At 37.9% G+C, this 20,906-nt stretch overlaps 2 protein-coding genes across 2 annotated transcripts in view; one reads left to right on the top strand and one right to left on the bottom strand.

The window, feature by feature from the left end:
- hydin (HYDIN axonemal central pair apparatus protein) overlaps positions 1-10,208 on the bottom strand; it is a 120,993-nt gene extending 110,785 nt beyond the window's left edge. Inside the window, exons 1-6 of the mRNA XM_051656808.1 lie at positions 10,131-10,208; positions 9,475-9,600; positions 8,694-8,813; positions 7,424-7,558; positions 6,494-6,693; positions 6,204-6,328 (exon numbers count right to left, since the gene is read on the bottom strand). Coding sequence (XP_051512768.1) covers positions 6,204-6,328; positions 6,494-6,693; positions 7,424-7,558; positions 8,694-8,813; positions 9,475-9,600; positions 10,131-10,208 — 784 coding nt within the window. The remainder of the gene's footprint in view (positions 1-6,203; positions 6,329-6,493; positions 6,694-7,423; positions 7,559-8,693; positions 8,814-9,474; positions 9,601-10,130) is intronic.
- Positions 10,209-11,752: 1,544 nt separating this feature from the next.
- pnp6 (purine nucleoside phosphorylase 6) lies at positions 11,753-20,221 on the top strand. Its single transcript, XM_051656638.1, has 6 exons — positions 11,753-12,666; positions 14,861-15,030; positions 15,288-15,391; positions 18,061-18,236; positions 18,565-18,755; positions 18,867-20,221. The coding sequence occupies exons 1-6, from the start codon at positions 12,644-12,646 to the stop codon at positions 19,061-19,063; spliced, it is 861 nt and encodes a 286-aa protein (XP_051512598.1). The 5' UTR covers positions 11,753-12,643; the 3' UTR covers positions 19,064-20,221.
- Positions 20,222-20,906: the final 685 nt, after the last annotated feature.

Here is a 20,906-nt window from a genome sequence, read left to right as displayed (position 1 = left end):
AAGAAAAACACAATTATCTTAACAATAATCATGTTTAGTTTATACATTATTCTTACAGTAGTACAGCACATTTTTTCAATGCTGTGAAGGCTTGGTGATGCATTCCACCTACTGTCGTAATTATCTTATTTATTTTCATGACATGATTTGCATGCATTGCATTACGCTGTCTAAGCACTAGACAGACTATTGAAGAGGAGAGGAGAGAGATTGATATAGACAGAATGGAAAAAGCGACCCGTGACCCGTGCAAGGGAGCTGATGTGTTTGTTTTGCTTTTATATCTCATACATATACTGATGCTTTTTTCATTAGCTTTCCTCACCACCATGTTGCCATTTTAAACAGATGAAGATGGTCTCAGCTTACTCTGCCTCTCTCTTGTCCCTGAATGCCAAGATAATGAGATTTTGTTTCTGTGTGAATGGCATTAATAGCAAAACAAGCCATGGGTGATGCCCTGCAATTTGTAATGGGAAATATAAAGAAATGAGATGTGCTTTACTTCACATGGAACAAACCATTTCTCTTCTAAAGTTCCAAATATGCATTCTCTATTTATAGCTGTGTCTGCAGAAATGCATTAAACTGTTGTAGAGGGGAAGCCTTTGAAGAACCTCCAAGAGTCCCTTGAGAAGAAATAGCTTTCACTGTACAAGAAAGAGTCACACTATTTGTGAACTAGCGGGTAGGATCCCCTCTGCCCCACAGCTGCTGCTGCTTGGGGCTTTTTGGCTCCTTATGCATATTTTAGACTCAATGGGCAAACTCTGCTGCCTAGATAAAGCAGCTGATATAAAGCAAAACAGCTGGGAGGCATTCTAAAATGTAGGACAGATTAGGCAGCGCATCCTTGCCTGTGATGCTTGGAAGAGATACAGTGCTTACGCTTAATTCCAGCTCTTGGTAATTAAACACATTAAGGTTTCAGAGGGACTTCACAGGCTTCAGTAATAGTCTTTAGCTTTTGCAGTGCATTATTCATTTATGAACAGCCAAAACAATAGAGTTAAAGTTTATATTAAATCCGTGCTGGTTTATTGTCAATCAGTAACATGGATAGTAACCTTTGGATCTTAACTGAGCACATTATAGTTTAAAGGAAATTGTTTGGCCACTGTTCTGAAATGAAATTATAGAGCTATAAACTTAAAGGAATAGTTCACCCAAAAATGAAAATACTCTTCTCATTTACTCACCCTCATGCCATCTCAGATGTGTAATAATTATTTTTTTTTTACTTCTAAAAAAAATTAGTCTGTTCTCATCCAAAACCGATTGGATCGCTTCAGAAGACATTGGTTGAATCGCTGGACTGATACTTTTATGATGCCTTTATATGATATTTATATTTTTGGGCGAACTATCCCTTTAAAGGGATAGTTAAATGAAAATTCTGACATAATTTACTCACTCTCATGTTGTTCCAACCCAGTATGACTTTATTTCTACTGTCGGATGCAAAAGGAGATGTTAGGCAGTATGTTAGTTTCAGTCACCATTCACTATCACTGCATCTATTTTCCATACTAAGTTAATGGTGACTGTGTTCCATAGAACAAAACATAAGTCAAATGGGTGTGAAACAACACAAGTTACATGAGTAAATGATGACAGAATTTTACATTTTTGGGTGAACTATCCCTGAACTAGATCAATGGTGAATAAAACTGAGTTCAACCGTATTTATTCTATACTCTTTCATTTAAATGTTTGTTGTAAAGTTTAAGATGGATCCAGTAACATTCCCTGAAGCTCTACAACACAGACACTTTGATGTAGTCTGGGGTAAGCATTTGTGGTGAAAATTCGCATTTGGTTTGCAAAGGCTTTTACACTTTCAAATCAGAGGACAGAGTAGGGATGGTGTTTTCCCTATACAGTATAGACAGAGCACCTTTAGAGACTTAGGACTGTGTGCTTGTCTGAGAGGCAGCTGGGACTGCAGAGAGCTGCTTTTGACAGCCCCCAGAACCAAACCAATGAGGACATGCTCCAAAGCAGCTTCATGTAAAACATAAATGAGGTAGAGACAGGAAAAGGTGCTAAATTAAAAATGATACTCCCATGATGGGCTCAAAGTAGTATTTTTAGTGCAGAACACATATTAAAATGTTAATGCCAGTGGACTTCAGCAGGCCTGTGTGTTTATTCACTGAGACAAGCAGAGAGAGCACCTGCAGACGCCACATACACACATGCCTAAATCAAATTCTGAATTGTGTTGCAATCCAGTACATACACAAATTCACATAGAATTACAAAGATTCATGCACACAATGGCATGTCAATTTATAAACATACATACTCTCTTACCAATGCATTTTTAGTGATAAAACTCATGATGTTTATTTTAACATTTTCTATCAATTTTGCAAAGAAGGCTGTCAATTAGGCAAATTGATTCAGGTCAAACGGTGGTTCAGCCAGAGATAGTTCAGCCATAAATGAAAATTCTGCCATCATTTACTCACCCTCATGTTGTTACAAACCCTTTTTAACTTTCTTTCTTGGAACACAAAAGGAGAAGTTAGTCAGAAGGAACCTGTCACCCTTTACTTTCATTGTATTGAAAAAGATGCAATGAAAGTGACAGGAGACTGAGGCTAACATTCTGCCTAACATCTCCTTTTGTGTTCTGCGGAAGTAATATGGGTTTAGAACAACACGAATGTGAGTGAATGATGACAGAATTTGTATTTTTGGGTGAACTCACTGATATATAAAACTCAGCAAAAAAAAGAAACATCCTCTCACTTTCAACTGCTTTTATCTTCAACAAACTTAACGTGTAAATATTTGTATGAACATAAAAAGATTCAACAACTAAGACATAAACTGAACAAGTGACTAACATAAATGGAACAATGTATCCCTGAACAAGGGGGGGGGGGTCAAAATTAACAGATACAGAATTAACAAAAGTAACAGTCAGTATTAATTACTACAGTGCATCTCCTCCTCGTGGACAGCACCGGATTTGCCAGCTCTTCCCGTGAGATGTTACCCCATTACTCCACCAAGGCACTTGCAAGTTCCCGGACATTTCTGGGTGGAATGGCCCTAGCCCTCACCCTCCTATCCAACAGGTCCCAGACGTGCTCAATGGGATTGAGATCCGGGCTCTTTGCTGGCCATGGTCTTGCAGGAAATCATGCACAGAACGAGCAGTATGGCTGGTGGCATTGTGATGCTGGAGGGTCATGTCAGGATGAGCCTGCAGGAAGGGTACCACATGAGGGTGGAGGATGTCTTCCCTGTAACACACAGCGTTGAGATTGCCCGTAATGACAACAAGCTCAGTCCAATGATGCTGTGACACACCGCCCCAGACCATGACGGACCCTCCACCTCCAAATCGATCCAGCTCCAGAGTACAGGACTCAGTGTAACGCTCATTCCTTCAATGATAAATGCGAGTCTGACCATCACCCCTGATGAGATAAAACCACGACTCGTCAGTGAATAGCACTTTTTGCCAGTCCTGTCTGGTTCAGCGAAGGTGGGTTTGTGCCCATAGGCAACTTTGTTGCCGGTGATGTCTGGTAAGGACCTGCCTTACAACAGGCCTACAAGCCCTCAGTCCAGCCTCTCTCAGCCTATTGCAGACAGTCTGAGCATTGATGGAGGGATTGTGCATTCCTGGTGTAACTAGGGCAGTTGTTGTTGTCATCCTGTACCTGTCCCGCAGGTGTGATATTCGGATATACCAATCCTGTGCAGGTGCTGTTACACATGGTCTGCCACTGCGAGGATGATCAGCTGTCCTTCCTGTCCATCTGTAGCGCTGTCTTAGGCGTCTCACAGTACGGACATTGCAGTTTATTGCCCTGGCCACATCTGCAGTCCTCATGCCTCCATGCAGCATGCCTAAGGCATGTTCACGCAGATGAGCAGGGACCCTGGGCATCTTTCTTTTGGTGTTTTTCCGAGTCAGTAGAAAGGTCTCTTTAGTGTCCTAAGTTTTTATAACTGTGACCTTAATTGCCTACCGTCTGTAAGCTGTTAGTGTCTTAATGACCGTCCTACAGGTGCATGTTCATTAATTGTTTATGGTTCATTGAACAAGCATGGAAAACCTTGTTTAAACCCTTTACAATAAATATTCTGTATGTAAAGTTATTTGGATTTTTACAAAATTATCTATAAAATACAGTGTCCTTAAAAAGAGACGTTTATTTTTTTGCTGAGTTTATATAGAACTGGATCGCTGATGCAACAGAAAGCAGGAGGTGAAGCCACCAGAAGTGTTCAAGCGGCCATCTTGGTATGCCCAAACTGCCATAGAGCATCAATGACTAACAGACGAAAACACCCCCGTATCACCGTCTCCGACCTGCTGATATGACAGTTGCATTTCGCCCTCTAGTGACAATCATCTTTAATTTAGATTTTGCTTATGGATAATATTCGTTATGTGGATCACAATGTCAGAGCATCCACCTCCCCTGGTGTTCAGTCTATCAGTGCAGCACAACAATCACCAAAGGAAGCGGCAAAACTGTCCACAAATTGTAATATGCAAGCTGTAATATCTGTTTGTTTAGGGTGACAATACGTCCTTACCCTCGAAAGGGACTTTAAAAAAGTCAGACTGGGATTTGTAATTCACTTTAAATGCCCGGGATTTGCTTGTTTTCATATTGAAGTGCTCTCTGTAGTCATATATGGATACATGTCATAAATACGTGTTCGTTTGCCATTTAAACCTAGCGTATCAGTTTAATTTTAACCAACTTTGCTTTGCGTGTTTCCCTCTCTGTGCACCCGATGCGGGTGTGATAGAGGGAGAGAGAGCGCGTGCTCTCATATTTAAGTGACCGCGATAACAATGCACTTTTTGATTAAAACATAAAACAAGTAACTCTGAACAAACACTTCAATGTTCACAATAAATAAGTCTGAAAATGTCTGTTTGTATCTTACCTCAGTTTCAGTGAACTTCTTTACATTTAGCTTATCTGTTCTCTGATGAAGTATGTTAGAGGTGGATACTGTTTGAAATAGATATACATAACTCATTCGGAATTTCAAGAAACAGGAAAAATTCCTGACTTTAAATAAATAAATAATTACATGTGTAGGGCGTTTGAGTTGTAGGGATGTACATGCAGATTTCAGATATAAAATCGGTGATTGAATGATTAATGTTTACTCGCTGAAATGAGATGATTTTCTATTAAGTCAATAGGAACATTGGAATGTTTGGGCATAGCAATATGGCGGCGCAGTTGCTTCACTGTTATGATGTCATGAGCAATCCAGTTCTATATTATATATCAGTGGGTGAACTATCCCTTTAAGACTCGATCAGATTAATCCTATATCAATGCTTCAACTAATGTATTCTGTAAAACATAATTTGTATAGATCAGTTGGGTTGACAAATATCATAGCCCAGAGAGTTTCAAGAGTTCAAAGCACAGCTAACTATTGGGAATTTCATTAATTTCACAAATTTGCCTATCGAAACAAAACATGTATGCCACTTGATCATCCAGGCAAGGGATAATATTAGTTAATAGATTACCCAGGCACCTGCAGCAGATAAGGCTCAAAAATCTGTTAAATGGATTCATTAATAGAAATATTCACCTAAAGGGCTATCTCTTGAAAGAGCAGAAATAAACCATTCTAACCTAAATCCAACAAATATTACTGCTGCTTTTTAACCATACTAGCCTCATGGTTATCAACGGCTAAAGAATAATATATTTAATTCCACATAACCTAATAGGGGAGAACAAATTGGTGAATATACAGATTATGCCTCAAACAGCATAACAGAGTTTGGTTTATGCTGTTTCAGGATTGCTCTATCATGTTGTTTCTAAAAAATGAATGCAGTCTTTTACATTACAATGCCATCTGCATTATTGTCTGTGCAGCATGTGTGTGTAGTGGAGAGTAAAAAGCATGGCTTGTATAAGAAAATTAGCCAAGCACAAAATAATTGGAATACAGAACAATGTGGACGTTAATGGTGAAGTTTCATAATAAGATCATTTACACTTGCTGAGCACGGGAGTAGAATGGAGATGAGTGCCTGTGGAAAACTGTACCTGTTTCATATTGACTTAGTCAATATGACAGTGGGATAGTGTTACAGTCAATGTTTGTGTGTTAGAGACGGAGCATGTGGGAGGAGCAGGTTTTCATAGTGATGTATGGAAATCTGATGGTGATGTAATTAGAATAAGTACCTGAGTGGTAGTGCAGCAGCAAATCCTGGCTGTGATCCCCTGTGGTTTTAGGCAAGAACTCAACAGTAACTTGCATGCTTTGACCAACATCAAGAGTCCCTATAGAGGGCTGTACGGAAAATGGGCTGTGGGGAACATAAACAACATTAACATTATAGATGCAACAGCAAATACCAAGATAATATGTAATTTATGCACATACTGTAGATCAAACAATGGGATTATCTAAATACCATGATGCTTGTTTATTATTGTTTTTCACAAAATTTGCATTTAAACTCCTCTCTTACTTGCATGTGCGGAGTTGGAATTTGGCCTCACAGTTTCCGATGTTCCGTACAAGCAGAGTTCTCTGGGACACACACTTGACTGGACAGACTTGGAAATGCACACTATCCGGGAAGTCCAAGATGGCACGAGGCCCAATTGCGCAAATAGGAACCTCAAACTTCTCACGTTCAGTCACACAGATGAGTCTGTGCAAGTAATCCTAAAATGCAATAGTCAGTGGTGATACAGTATGTTGAACACAGAAATATGTATATCCCCTCCTCCTAACTTACTGTAAACATAGTGGTTTACAGTGCATTTGGAGGAGGGGATATACATTTCCAAACTGAAACACAAAATGTCCCTTTAAATTAGTAGTTTTCAACTGGTTTTGCTTCAGGACCCAGACTGGCTCACATTGGATATTGAGAGATGACCCAACCCAGTACTAAATTTGTAGAGAATTACAGGGATCTGTGATTCTTTTAAAAATCACAATGTGATTACATTTTATGATAGCTCATTTCATGACGTTACTTTGGCCATTCAATAAAATACAATCAAATGGCCCATAAGCAGGCCCAAACGGAATGTGCATGCACAGAACCCTGCAGATTACCGCAGAATTGCAACAGCTGTCATTCATAAAATTTCTATGCATTCCTCATCCCTTGCATGTTTGTTTATGAAATATTTTGGATAATTTCATGATGTTTTTATCTACCAATAAGAGTGTAGTACTCTCATTTAATAAATGTTGCTATGTTTAAATCCTACTGCAGAATTCCACAGATTTTCCTTAAAAAATCAGCACAGAAAATGTGAAAAAAGTCTGCCCATGACTATAATACCATTGGCAATTCATGTACTACCATTGAAGTACCTGTACTCATGAATCTAAACTGCAGTTACTGCATAGTAAAGAAAGGACATGAAATTATAAATTTTACCTTGTTCTCTTGTGGAGTGAATAAAATGGTGAATGTAGATGCCATGCCAGGAGCCACTTTCTTACTAGCATCTATTGGGCTGACCACTTTAAAATAAAGTGAGTCGTCTTCAGTCACCTTTACTAGTCGAGGAACCTGCAGTGGTCAGCAACAACGTGTTCAAGTCCATGTTCATTACACACAGAAATTAACAAATAATCTCTAATTGTCTTTTCATAAATCCTGGCAACTGGAAAATGTCCAGGGCTCGATCTGAAGAGGGCTGCCATTGCTGCCAAGGTAACAAAAAAAGACCATCTACTTTTTCTATTAATTGTGTCATGTGTTATCCTCTTAGTCAAGCAAATAAATCTATTATCAATATTTTATTTCTTTACCCTCCAGATTTAAATTCTGTCTCATCTGAATTGGGAGTTCTTAATGCAATATGAACAAGTACACAGGCACAAACACACACAAAGAAAAATATACCTAAATGTAGTATAGGGCAATTCTAGGATTTCAGCCTTAGGGGAGCTTACTCCTTTATGAGATGTTGTGGCTCAGACAAACATTTCCAGCTCTGTGAGTTAAAATATTGATCGACTGACATTTTATTAAATAAACCAATTAATATTGCATAAATTTGTCAGCAGATGTATATCAGTAATGGTGATGTATTTGTTTGCAGTTTATGTTGTTTTTCACTGGAACGAAGAGTGGGCAGGCAAGAGGCCAGTCTCATGCGGTAGAGAATTGGAATGGTGTCTGAAAGCTGTATGCGATGGCAGTGCGCCATGCTGATCTAGAGAACAGTGCTGTTCTCCCCAATACTTTGGTGCACTACTAACCACAGGGCTGAATAACACTTAAAGGAACAGTTCACCCAAACCTGCCTTTATGTGCATTTTGGAGCTTCAAAATTTTGGTACAAATTCAATTGCATTGTGAGGACCTATAGAGCTGAAATATTCTTCTAAAAGTCTTTGTTTGTGTTCAGCAGAAGAAAGAAAGTCATATACATCTGGGATGGCATGAAGGTGAGTAAATGATGAAAGCATTTTCATTTTTGGGTGAACTATTCCTTTAAGTTGAGGATATGTGTAACAGCAAGCCTCAGTTTTCAGCAAATGTGACCTCATAATCACAGATTTTAAAGGGTGCTGACAGCTGAATCACAGATTTTAAGGGGGGCTGAGATGAATGACAGACTAAATAGGGTCTAGAATTATCTATTGTTTCTAATACATTCAGTGATTGGTCTTTAAGAGTTCTGATACATGAAAGTCACCTTGTCACTGTTTCGTAGCTCTAAGGGGACCTTGTATGTCTTAAATGGTGTGTAGTTCTGGAACACAATCTCTGATGGGTACGGTTGAAACATGGCCTGGTCCAAATCTAATGAGGAAAACTATAAGAAAAAAAGCATGTCAAAGTCAGATATTTGATAAAAATGTTAGAAAATGACTTTTGACAACACTGGATGTTGGGTCAACAGAAAGATTTGACCTAATACAGAGAGTAAAGAATCTGTTAACAATTTTTTTAAGATGAAATAAACCTAGTTACTATGCTTTGGCAGCCACATGTCTACTTTACTATGGACAAGAAAAACAAAAGCATACAATGATTGTTGTTTAAGAAGTTAAAAATTAGAAAATTAATGTTAAAATTACACCTGTCGTATCTAGTTTATCTCACATTTTACTGAGCAATAAACTTTAAGCCGATATCCTTACAGTACGTACAACAGAACTCCACAGAACGAAGGTAAACAGTTGCAATTGCTAGACTCAGTGGCGGATTTAGGCATGGGCAACATGGGCAGTCGCCCAGGGTGGCATCCCACTGGGGGCGGCTTCCCACCGGGGGGCGGCACGGAGCCCCCCCAGCAACCCCCCCGCCACTGGCTAGACTTTAGATATTACAAGCCTTCCCAAGAGAGAAGATAATTAGGCAACACATTTATAGCTACAACTTTGAAAATGATGCTGCTATAAGATGCTTGTAAAAAGTGGTCTAGAGAAGCAAATTAATTAATTAACCTCATGAGCTGGGCAAGTTAAATTTACCTTGTGATGTGTGGTCTCACTCATGTCTAAGAGCTCCAGGATGCGGGGTGGATGCATCTCATTATTGTTTGCTAACCGCTCTTCTGTAGTCTGGGACATTTCTTGAGCATATACAGATGGAATTAGCTGCAAAAGACATAGACTGTTGTAAGTGCATTTATGAACCACAATAAAAATAAATGTTCCTATATTCGGTAGCGATTGCCTATATTCTACAACCTTAGCAGGTCTTTTGACTAGAATGTTTGTATATTATTTTTATTAAAGTACAAAGACATACAGATCCCAAAACTTCTTTATTGACTCAGAAATACTGAATCTATTGGATATTCATTGAAATACAGTACAATTGTAAAAGGAAGATGTTAAAAAATGTAATCCCAAACATGAATTCACATCTAACTAGTTACAGTACACTGCCATTTTTGTGTTTGTAACAACAATCAAAGATTCCTCTGTCCATCAAGAAAGGGAACATAAAAATGCACTTTTTCTTTCAGGTCAGAATAAAAAAAAAAAAAAAAGTTACAATGTAAGTAAAATAAAACTCATTTATTAAGCAATAAAACAAAATAATGTGTCATAGTAAGTCTGGTGAGTTCAGTTTTAAATAATGCAATATAAAATATTTTAAATTAATATATTAAAATGCTCACCTTTGCGGCTTTCTCCTCCCGTTTTACCACTTTAGGATGTCGGGGTGCCACCATTTTTGTTTTGAAACCCACTGGCATCTTCTCGCGTGAACTTTGAAGGGCTGAATATGAAGCCTGGACATTAGAGACTAGCATTTTGAAACAAAACTAACGTTTTTGTTGTTGTTGTGTTTGTTTGTTTGTTTGTTTGTTTTAAGGCGATATCATAGTCTAGTGACCAGTCCCTGGTTTCTTTCGTGATTGACCATGACAAGCAAGATAAATACATACAAGAAATGTTTTCCTAAAAGTAGGTGACTAGACGACTTTAGCACTCTAGCTCCCAACATTGGTAATGTATTGTTTATCCGAACATGCGTTTAAATGGCACGAATCAAATAACAACATAGCTAAATTATAAACTAAGTGTTATAAGAAACGAAATTAACAAAGTGTGTAAAACGCCAGATTAAATAAGATTCAACTGGTCAAGATTCGTCCGCTAGCAGCTCACATTACTCCACTTTGAGCGTGGTGGTGTTTACCATGGCAGCAGTTACCACGGTAGCAGGGTACTGCATGTACTCAATAAACTCCCCTCTGATTGGCAGGCGTGCTAAAAGACGCACTGGGATTCGCTGAAAGTTGTCAGCTCGCGCAGTGGGTGAGGAGTCTGTACCTTAGCAACTTAAAAACCAAACAAAGTGGGCGAATTTCAAACGGAAGTGAACATCCCTATGCCCTACTCCCTCCGAAGGGCTGAGCCCTTGAAGTGGGAACTCTGAAGGGAGCAGGGCACTCGCGTCTCATGTATGGCCGTGTGGAACACCCTTGTTTGAAAAAATAAATAAAAATAATAATAAATAAAAAATGAAGGCTTAAAGTTTAGTATTTGTCAACAAATTTAGATAACGAAGTGTTCTCAAAATTGGCCCCCTTTCACTTCCATTGTAAGTGCCTCACTGTAACCTCGATTTTTTTTTTTTTTTTTTTTTTATAAAACGAGTCGAAATTAATTTTTGTGGTAATCTACAACATTATGCAACAAATGCTTTTGACTGACCTTAACTTGTATTGAACCCGGAACATTCCTTTAATAAAATGTTATACAATTTAATGTTATTAAAGATAACACAATTCAATTTGATGGAATTTTTGTTATCAAAATTAAAATGTGTAGGCTATATCTTAAAAACAGGCTAAAAAAAAAAAATAGTGTACAGAACAAGAAACCAGCAGACTCACTCAGACATCCTTATTATTCATTCATTCTTTCTGTCTTTTTTGAGTACTTTGTTTTAGATCTTTTCTCATTTCCCAATTCTCATCCCTCCAATAGTAGTAGTCCTAAATCAAAGTTAAAGCCAGATGTTCAGTATGTATGTCTATGATCATAACAACAGATGATTGAATACACCTGTGGTAGCCTACATCCACTCTCTTGTCATGACATGAATACCTTCAAAGTCTTTCTAGCAAGTCAGTCCACTGTCGGCCATCTTTGGAACGCTCTCGGGAGGCTATTTCCAGTCATGAAAGTGCAGCTCCTATCTACTTGAATGGAGAAAGACTAAAATTTCGAAAACGGTTGGTCAAGATTACGATCAAAGAACATATTTCAAATCGGCAATAAAATATGACAATACTGGTATCATAAATTGTGATTCTTTACCTTATATTACGCTAAAAAAAACGGAATTTTCCTGGCTTGTAAAGCTAATGCGCATGCGCATTCCAGAGTTGATTGACAGGTGATGTCTGTATCTAAAGGTGACTGGCTCTTTTACTGTAAGGCGGGACTTCCTTTCTACATCCGTTGACCGTTGGGCGCTCAGAGCTCCTTGGTTGAGCTTTCCAATTTCTCCCATTCATTTAAATAGCAGTGGCCCGTCTCTGCTAAATATTCTCTGGTGCCTTCCAGGCACTGCATAATATACTTTTTCTTTTCTTTTTTCTTTTTTTCTTTTTTTTTTTTTAATTTTTTTATCGAGATTATTTTATGAAGATCCAATACAACATATAGTTATGATATTTCAAAGGTGTTTTTTTTTTTTTTTTTTTACATTTATATCTAAATTTTGACTGGATCTATGCGTCATAAAAAGGTGGCATGCCACTTAAGTAATTTTGCTACTGAACAATACAGAAGAGGCTTGATATCACAGTAACGTTAACTTCAGGCATTTCATCTTGTACTTAAATTTAAAAAAGAAACATCCATAATTACAGTCCCAGCGTGTGACAAGTGAGACTGCCAGGACAATTTAGTCAAACTAAAGGGAAACATGTTCTTTTCCCTGCTGTGTTGGTCCTGGCAGGATGACAGTTCTCAAGGCTCTTTTGAGTGCGGGTCAGTGAGCGGCCCACTCTGACAGAAAATTGGATTAGAACAACGAGCGCTTTTTAAAAAACGAGTTTAAGAACGACTCCTCCTCCGTCACGCCACCCTTCCCACGAGACCGTCGGTTATTTGACCTCTCGCTCAGGTTTCTGTGTACTATCACTCGTGCCAACGATCACCAGCCACTGCGGAAATGTCAACATCCGACGAATGCAGGTAAGGCGAAAAACGAATAATTGCTGAGTGCCAGATTCGATCTCTTACAACGGACCTGCCCAATCAGTCTCCTAGACTTACAGTATATCAACATTTATAGAAAAACAAACCAAAATGAAATTTTATTGCAAAATAATATATGTGATATAGCGCTTTCTCGCCATGACAACGGTCACTTACGTTTTATCCCAAGGCTCTATTTCATATGCAAATCTAAAGTCTTATCTGAACAGGTGGCGGATCATTTGAAATAAACCTGTGATTTACATGCAGCCTCTATCCTCAAGAGGATTTTCAGTTCCGTCATCATTCTGTCATTCATGTAAATACCACTATGCTCCTTCCAGTTCCACTGTAAACATGAAGAAATAATTTCGAATGGGGTTATTTGCTGTTGATCAGGCGCATTTCTAGCTACCACATATGTCAAATCTACCATACGTATTCATGGTTACATAACAGAATCCTCCAGTTCAAGATTTATTTGCAGCTCTTAAAGAGACAGGCTGCGCTATTAAACCTGTGAAAAAACCCAGCAATAATAATTGTGCCAACAGAGGACATCGTGGCTGTTGGCAAGCTTTTTGAAAGTAAAAAAAAAAAAAAAAAAGCAGCACAGTCATTAGAAATTAAGAGACCTATTGTGCATTCTCATTGAGTGTTTCGCAGTCACGTATGTTTGAAGCTCAGCCTGGTGGAAGCGCTCTGAATGGAAAGTGCTGATCCCGCAACGCCCTGCAGCACCACGGACAGCGCATGCTTACAGCACGGCCATTGAGCTCTTCCTACCCAAAATGTTACTTGTTAGAAAAACTTCCTGGTCATAAATGTGGGCAGCCCAACTACGTAAGTAGTTCAGTGAGGATGCGCCTAATGTTTTCCATGTTTGTTCCCAGACTGATAAGACTAGATTTATATGTAGCTTATAACATAATTCAGATTATAATGACTTGCGTTTTATGGTGGTTAAATAAAGAAGAATTGACAGACACTTTATGAGAGCCACAGAGCATATTGGTTTGGTGACAGAATGTTACCTTTGGCATTCTCATGTTTAGCAACTACAAGCATAAAGCGTACAATTACCATCTTACAGTGAAAAAAAATTATGTGTATTCCCCACAACCTCAATTTGGTACTTGATTGTTTGAGTTAGTAATAGGCTACTTAAAGTCTTAATTTTATTACATTTACATTTATGCATTTGGCAGATGCTTTTATCCAAAGCGACTTACAGTGCCCTTATTAGAGGGACAATCCCCCTGGAGCAACCTGGAGTTAAGTGCCTTGCTCAAGGACACAATGGTGGTGGCTGTTGTACCAACAACCTTCTGCTTACCAGTTCAGTACTATAGTCCACTACGCCACCACCACTCCTATTGAGTTCAAGGAACTCACAATTATTCATTTACGTTATGTACTGTAACTGTCTAAGTTCACCTTAAAATTATTTTTTTGTATTGCACATATCAATGAAAATTATGTATTTATAACATTGATCATGATAACTAATGCATTTACTAATGTTAACAAATAGAACCTTATCGTAAAGTGTTACCAATTGATTTAACTCTCTGCTGCACGTCCATTAGCCTTGTATGGTAACATGACCAGAGTTATATATTAGCAGCTTGCACATTTAGACAGTTACTGGAAATCATTTACTACAGTGATTGTTGCAGACAATCTAAATGTGACAGTAAAGACAGTAAAAGGGGTAATTCAACATACTGCAGCACATTATCAGAGCTAATGACAAGCAGAACTAAGGACAGTAGAATACAATAGAATGAGGTATACAATAATTAAATGTATTTCTCTAATAAAAGCTTCTGCCAATTTAGACAGAGTGTGTTTTTTATTTATTAATTTTTTATTTTTTTGGTCTGTTCTATAAATCCTGTTGTCAGCTCACTTGCATCTCATCTGTGTCCTCACTCTCATAGCAACTTGATGGGGTAACTGTGTTTGGCAGGTCATTTGATGTCATTTGATGTGTGTGTATCCAACACAGATCATTCTAACAGCTACCTATTTTACAACCAATTGTCAATTAAGTAGGAATTTACTCCTAGTCAAATCCAACAGTGTGACAGTTTAATTATGCCACTGCTTGAGTTTATTCTAATAATTAATGATGAGCCTGCCCCTCAAAAACATTTTAAGCAGAAAAATTATTTTTGTTTTTGTCTAGCTACAGCTATGAAGAGTACAAAGAAACAGCAGACTGGTTGCTTGCTCATACAGCTATTAGGCCCAAAGTGGCAATTATCTGTGGCTCAGGGCTCGGTGGATTGGCTGATCTGCTAAACAACAAGACTGTGTTTCCTTATGAGAAAATCCCTCGATTCCCCCACAGTACAGGTACAAAAGTTATGAAATTCACATAAACCCTTGGTGTATTTTGATTATTTTACATTTGTTTAATAAACTATTCATTCAATACACACAAATAGAAAGGTAAAACAAGAAAGATGGTAACATTTACCCATATTGCAATATCTAAAAATCTACCAGTTCACTTTCTGTAAAAAATTGCAATTATTGCCATAATCTGATTATTGTTTTCATTAACAAAAATTAAAATATACAACCCCTTGACTTTCCTCATGTCTCTTCAGTGCAAGGACATAAAGGCCAGCTGGTGTTTGGAGAGCTAAATGGGAAGCAGTGTGTCTGCATGCAAGGCCGTTTTCATTTCTATGAGGGCTATAACATAGCCACGGTGAGTATCATTCTTAAAAAAAAAAAAACCTCAACAGGAAATTTGGGCTCTTAGTGGGTGTGTATTTGTCATCAATATCACTCTTGGCAAATGCTTATATCCTTTAATTAAAGTTTGGGTATCACTTCTAAAATTCACCTGCTTTATCTGTGGATTGTGGAAGCACAAAATAGTCAGAATCAGAATGAGCTTTATTGCCAAGTATACTTACACACACGAGGAATTTGTCATGGTGACAGAAGTTTCCAGTGCAAGAGAATGCAACATATATACATACATACAAACATATACTGTACATTTAAACATACACAGATCAGCCACAAAACCACCTGCCTAATATTGTGTAGGTCCCCCTTGTACCGCCAAACAGTGCCAACCCGCATCTTAGAATAGCATTCTGAAATGCTATTCTTTTCACCAAAATTGCACAGAGGGGTTCTCTGAGTTACAATAGACTTTGTCAGTTCGAGTCTGGCCATTCTCTGTTGACTTCTCTCATCAGCAAGGCGTTTCCGTCCACAGAACTGCCCCTCACTGGATGTTTTTTGTTTTTGGCAACATTCTGAGTAAATTCTAGAGACTCTTGTGCATGAAAATCCCAGGAGATCAGCAGTTACAGAAATACTCAAACCAGCCCATCTGGCACCAACAATCATGCTACGCTCCAAATCACTGAGACCACATTTTTTCCCCATTCTGATGGTTGATGTGAACATTAACTGAAGCTCCTGATCCGTATCTGCATGATTTTATGCACTGCACTGCTGCCACATGATTGGCTAATTAGATAATTGCATGGATGATTGTTGGTGCCAGACGGGCTGGTTTGAGTATTTCTGTAACTGCTGATCTCCTGGGATTTTCACGCACAACAGTCTCTAGAATTTACTCAGAATGTTGCCAAAAAAAAAAACATCCAGTGAGTAGCAGTTCTGAAGATGGAAACACATTGTTGATGAGAGAGGTCAACAGAGAATGGCTAGACTGGTTCGAATTGACAAAGTCTACAGTAACTCAGATAGCCGCTCTGTACAATTGTGGTGAGAAGAATAGCATCTCAGAATGTTATCCTATTAGAATATATTGACCAAAGTAAAGTATTTGGGGGAAGTTTTAACTGTTCATAAGGTGGATGGCCTGAGGGAAAAAACTGTTCCTGTGACAGGCTGTTCTGGTGCTCAGTGCAGTGTAGCGCCGGCCAGAGGGCAACAGTTCGAAAAGGAAGTGTGCTGGGTGAATGGGATCAAGAGTGATTTTACAAGCCCTTTTTGTTACTCTGGATGTGTACCGTTCTAGCAGGGTGGGTAGGGGAGCAGCAATAATCCTCTCAGCAGTCCGAACTATCCTTTGAAGTCTTCTGATGTCTGACTTGGTAGCTGAACCAAACCAGACAGTTATAGAAGTGCAGAGAACAGACTCATTGACAGCTGAGTAGAACTGCACCTCTTCTGTGGTCAAGCTTTACAACAAACAATCTGTTTGTCATGTTTGCACAGAGGAAGTAAGTCTAAAAACAAAACCAGAACAAAAGATATGTAAAAGCATGTCAGTTTTCATAGCTATGAATTTTGGTAAAATCACTTTTGAAAAAGCACATTGTCAGTTGATAATGAAAGCATTTTGTTTCTTGCCACTTTTGGATTGAGTTCTCTTCCTTTCTGTAATAAACACTGAAAAAACCTAATAAATCAAAGTCAAAGAATCATCTCTCAATTTTTCTTTTCCTTTAGCAATTATAAACCACAACATTAACATAGAGGTTATTCTGTATTTAAACACTGACTTCTCAGTGTTACTCAGCACTGCTATCAGAAATTTATGTGTAACAGAGAAGAGCACAGTTAACCTTTGACAACTTTCTCTGTCATTTAGTAATGCCTTATTTAAATGTTTACAACACAACTTTCCAACATGTGTGTTGCCTGATCAGATGATCAGTGGTTAAACAATGTTCAGAAATGCACAGACACATAATACAACACTTGTTCTTTGATGCAGAAGCCAAGTAAAATATGTGATTCTTTGATTTATGATTCTTGAGCATGTTTGTTTATGTGTGGCTGAAATTGCTTTTCACATTCTTGACTGTATTGTAGAAAAGCTGTCATGTGTGTCATTTATAAATTCAGGGCCAGTGAGGGCAAAAACGATTTCCTAACACGTTTTGTTTCTTATATTTTCTTAAAAGTGAACTGTGTAATTATTTTAATGTTTAAATACTTTCTCCTATAGTAGTTTAATATTCAGAAACAACAATCAGTAGTATTCATATAGGTTGATTCACCCAAAATGTGTAAAAAATAAGGCTCAAAACATTGCTCTGTTTGTTTGAGCATCCCAAGCAGCCCAACACAGCAACAATAGCTAAACAAATGACATGAGTTTTGGGTGAAACAATCTGTTTCTTGACCAATGGCATTGCTGCAAAAGTTCAAAGACTTTTAAAATCTACCATGTGAAAAGATTGACCTGATTATACAGTTTAGACAAAGGAAGTTAAAAACTACAGTATAAAGCACCTTAATTATTTGGCTTAGTTGTATTTTAAAAACAAAGCATTAACTATGTCAGTTCACATTTCAATCTTCAATTTATTATTTCATTAAGATAATCCAAAAAAATGTCAAACCAGAAATAAAACTTATTATGGTATTCTCCTTCTGTTTTAGGTCACATATCCAGTAAGAGTGTTCTTCCTTCTTGGGATTGAGACTCTGATTGTGACTAATGCTGCTGGAGGACTAAATCCCAAGTTCAAAGTGGGTGATATCATGTTAATCAAAGACCATATCAACATGCCGGGTTTTGCAGGTCAAAATCCCCTTTGTGGTCAAAATGAGGACAGGTGAATTACTATTAAGTGTATTAAAAGGTTAAATATATTATTTAAACATGTAATCGTATAGATTAGTCATTTTTTGTTGTTGCTACCATTATGTTAATAAAAAAGCATGTCTGAAGGACCTAATGCCAGAATGTGAAGAAGTGGGCAGAAAATGGCAGGAAATGATTAAACTTATTTGTGATTAATTTGAAAAATAAATGTATTTTTTACTGGTATAGGGGAAAAATTTAGTTTTGGTTCTGCTATCAGCCTTTGAATTTAATCTTAATATCTCTTCAAGGATATGTAAATCCAATCCACTGTTCACATTTGTAATATGTTTCTGTAGATTTGGAGTGCGCTTTCCCTGCATGTCTGATGCATATGATAGAGACTTGGTGCAGCTGGCCAGGAAGATTGCCGAACAACTGGGCTGTGCCTCCTTCCTCCAGGAGGGTGTTTACTGCATGTTGGCTGGACCCTCCTATGAGACGATTGCTGAATGTAGAGTTCTACAGATGCTTGGAGCAGATGCTGTGGGTATGTACTATAAAACACTTTAAAACAAATTAAAAATTATAACTAATTAATTAAAAAATATGGCTATTTGACGGTTCATTTGGGATGACTGTTTCTGTGACTGCATTCTAGGCATGAGCACTGTTCCAGAGGTGGTGGTCGCTCGACACTGTGGGTTGCGTGTGTTTGGACTCTCCCTTATTACCAATAAGGTAGTGACTGACTATGACAGCAAGGAGAGGGCTAATCATAAAGAGGTGCTGGAAACCACCCGTATGCGAACAGAAGCCCTGCAAAGGCTAGTCAGCCATTTAGTGACAAAAATGTAGTGCAACCATTTACTACATGCAGTAAAACAAAATCTTGAGGCTTTCGCACAATTGTATATTTTGACACAGGCATCTTAACAATGTAGAATGACAATGCAACCTAATCATCATGTCTCTCATTCAGGGTAAGAGTAACTTTATGGACTTTCTAGTGCCTCAAGACTCTACAGTACCTCAAGACTCTCCAGAGTCTAGCTTTAGGCTAGGTTCATTTCGTTTACCTCTATTAAGTGCATTCCCTGCTAAAACATCCAGCATTGCTGGTCACCAGCTTAAGTTGTGTTTTGTGTGCTGGTCCCCCAGTATGGCATGCTGGTGACCTTTTTAATTAGCTAAACCAGCTTCACCTGAAAGAACATGCTGGTCAACCAACTTCAGCAGCTAGGTTTTGCTGGTGAAAAGCGGGGCTATGCTGGTCCACCAGCTGGACCAGGACCAAACCACCACTAACCAGCATTAACCAACTTAGACCAGCATGGTAATTGCATGCTGGTTAAGCTGGATTTTTTTGCAGGGTCTGATAATATTCAAAGCACAGCATGTATTGTGGTGCTTACTCAAACATCACTGTGGAACTTGAACTAGTTATTAATCATAATATATTAATGTAATATGAATGTGCTTTTCTGGCCAATATGTAGATGATGCACTCACAATCTTACTGAAACAAATTTTAAAAAAACTTAAATTAAGCAGCATTGTACAACAATCAGTTCTTGTGGCTGTGTCTAGATTGAAGAGTTAAAGAACAAGTATACAGTATATCAAAAGATATACTGTAAACAGATTCTACACTATAAAACAGTGATAGCATCCTCCGCTGTATGAAAGGGAATTTATAATTTACTGATTTTGCATCAAAGACTAAATTAGGTGGACAGTTACATATAGTGCTGGATGTAAGTAAATGTCTTATCTTTTTAGTTCTGTCGACTCTAATATTTGTCTAAATGTTTCTGAATAAATATATAAACAACTTGTTTATTATTTTTTCTGCAATTATAAGTGAAAAATATCTTTGTACTCTTTAAAGATACTTTATAGATTTTTAATCTTGTCTTTGGAGGCATTTTAGTATTAACATTAATTGGATGCATTTTAGTATTAATATTATAGTAAGGAATACAAAACAACAAATAAATTACAATATAAATGTTATTTGGTTTCTGAATATTTTTTTTTTAAACATGGGTGTTCTCTCCTTTCCTTTTGCCATTTTGAGATCTTTTGCATGTTCTTTTTTGTTGTTGTTATTTGAGAGCTATGAGAACCAGACTGCATTGAATACAAGATTTTATCTTGTGTTTAGAGAGTGCCATTGTGATGATCAATATTAATCGTGGTCAATGGTCTATGATCATGTTTCCTGCAATCCATACGCTGTGTGTAGGTCAGTGCATGAAAGAGAGAGGTAGAAACACGCACACACACACACACACACACACACACACACACACACACACACACACACACACACACACACACATATTCTTGATCATTACATTATTGATAAATCTTCATGACCCACCTCTGAAGTAGGGTTTAAATGAAATATTTAGCGACATCAAGCTTGCGGCAAATCTCTCACCTAGCAAAAACTTAATGTAAGGGGAAACATGTTTTGCAATCGGCAGAATGTTATACTACATACCCCGCATGCTGTGGCATTTCGCATATCACTACTAAAGAGCAGCAAGCATTTGAAATGATTTATGATCACTCTATGGCTCAGTCATACAACTATTTGAAAGAGAACGTCTGCTTGTTTGTGAACCACACATAAAATTTGTGAAGAAAAGTTATTTTAGAGAAAGCAAGGCAATCTTCAGTTGCCCAATCATGA

The sequence above is a fragment of the Myxocyprinus asiaticus genome, chromosome 26 (assembly GCF_019703515.2).
Source record: "Myxocyprinus asiaticus isolate MX2 ecotype Aquarium Trade chromosome 26, UBuf_Myxa_2, whole genome shotgun sequence".
NCBI classification, from domain to species: domain Eukaryota; kingdom Metazoa; phylum Chordata; class Actinopteri; order Cypriniformes; family Catostomidae; genus Myxocyprinus; species Myxocyprinus asiaticus.
Note: the sequence above shows the minus strand (reverse complement) of the source record. Positions and strands in the feature narration are given on the sequence as shown.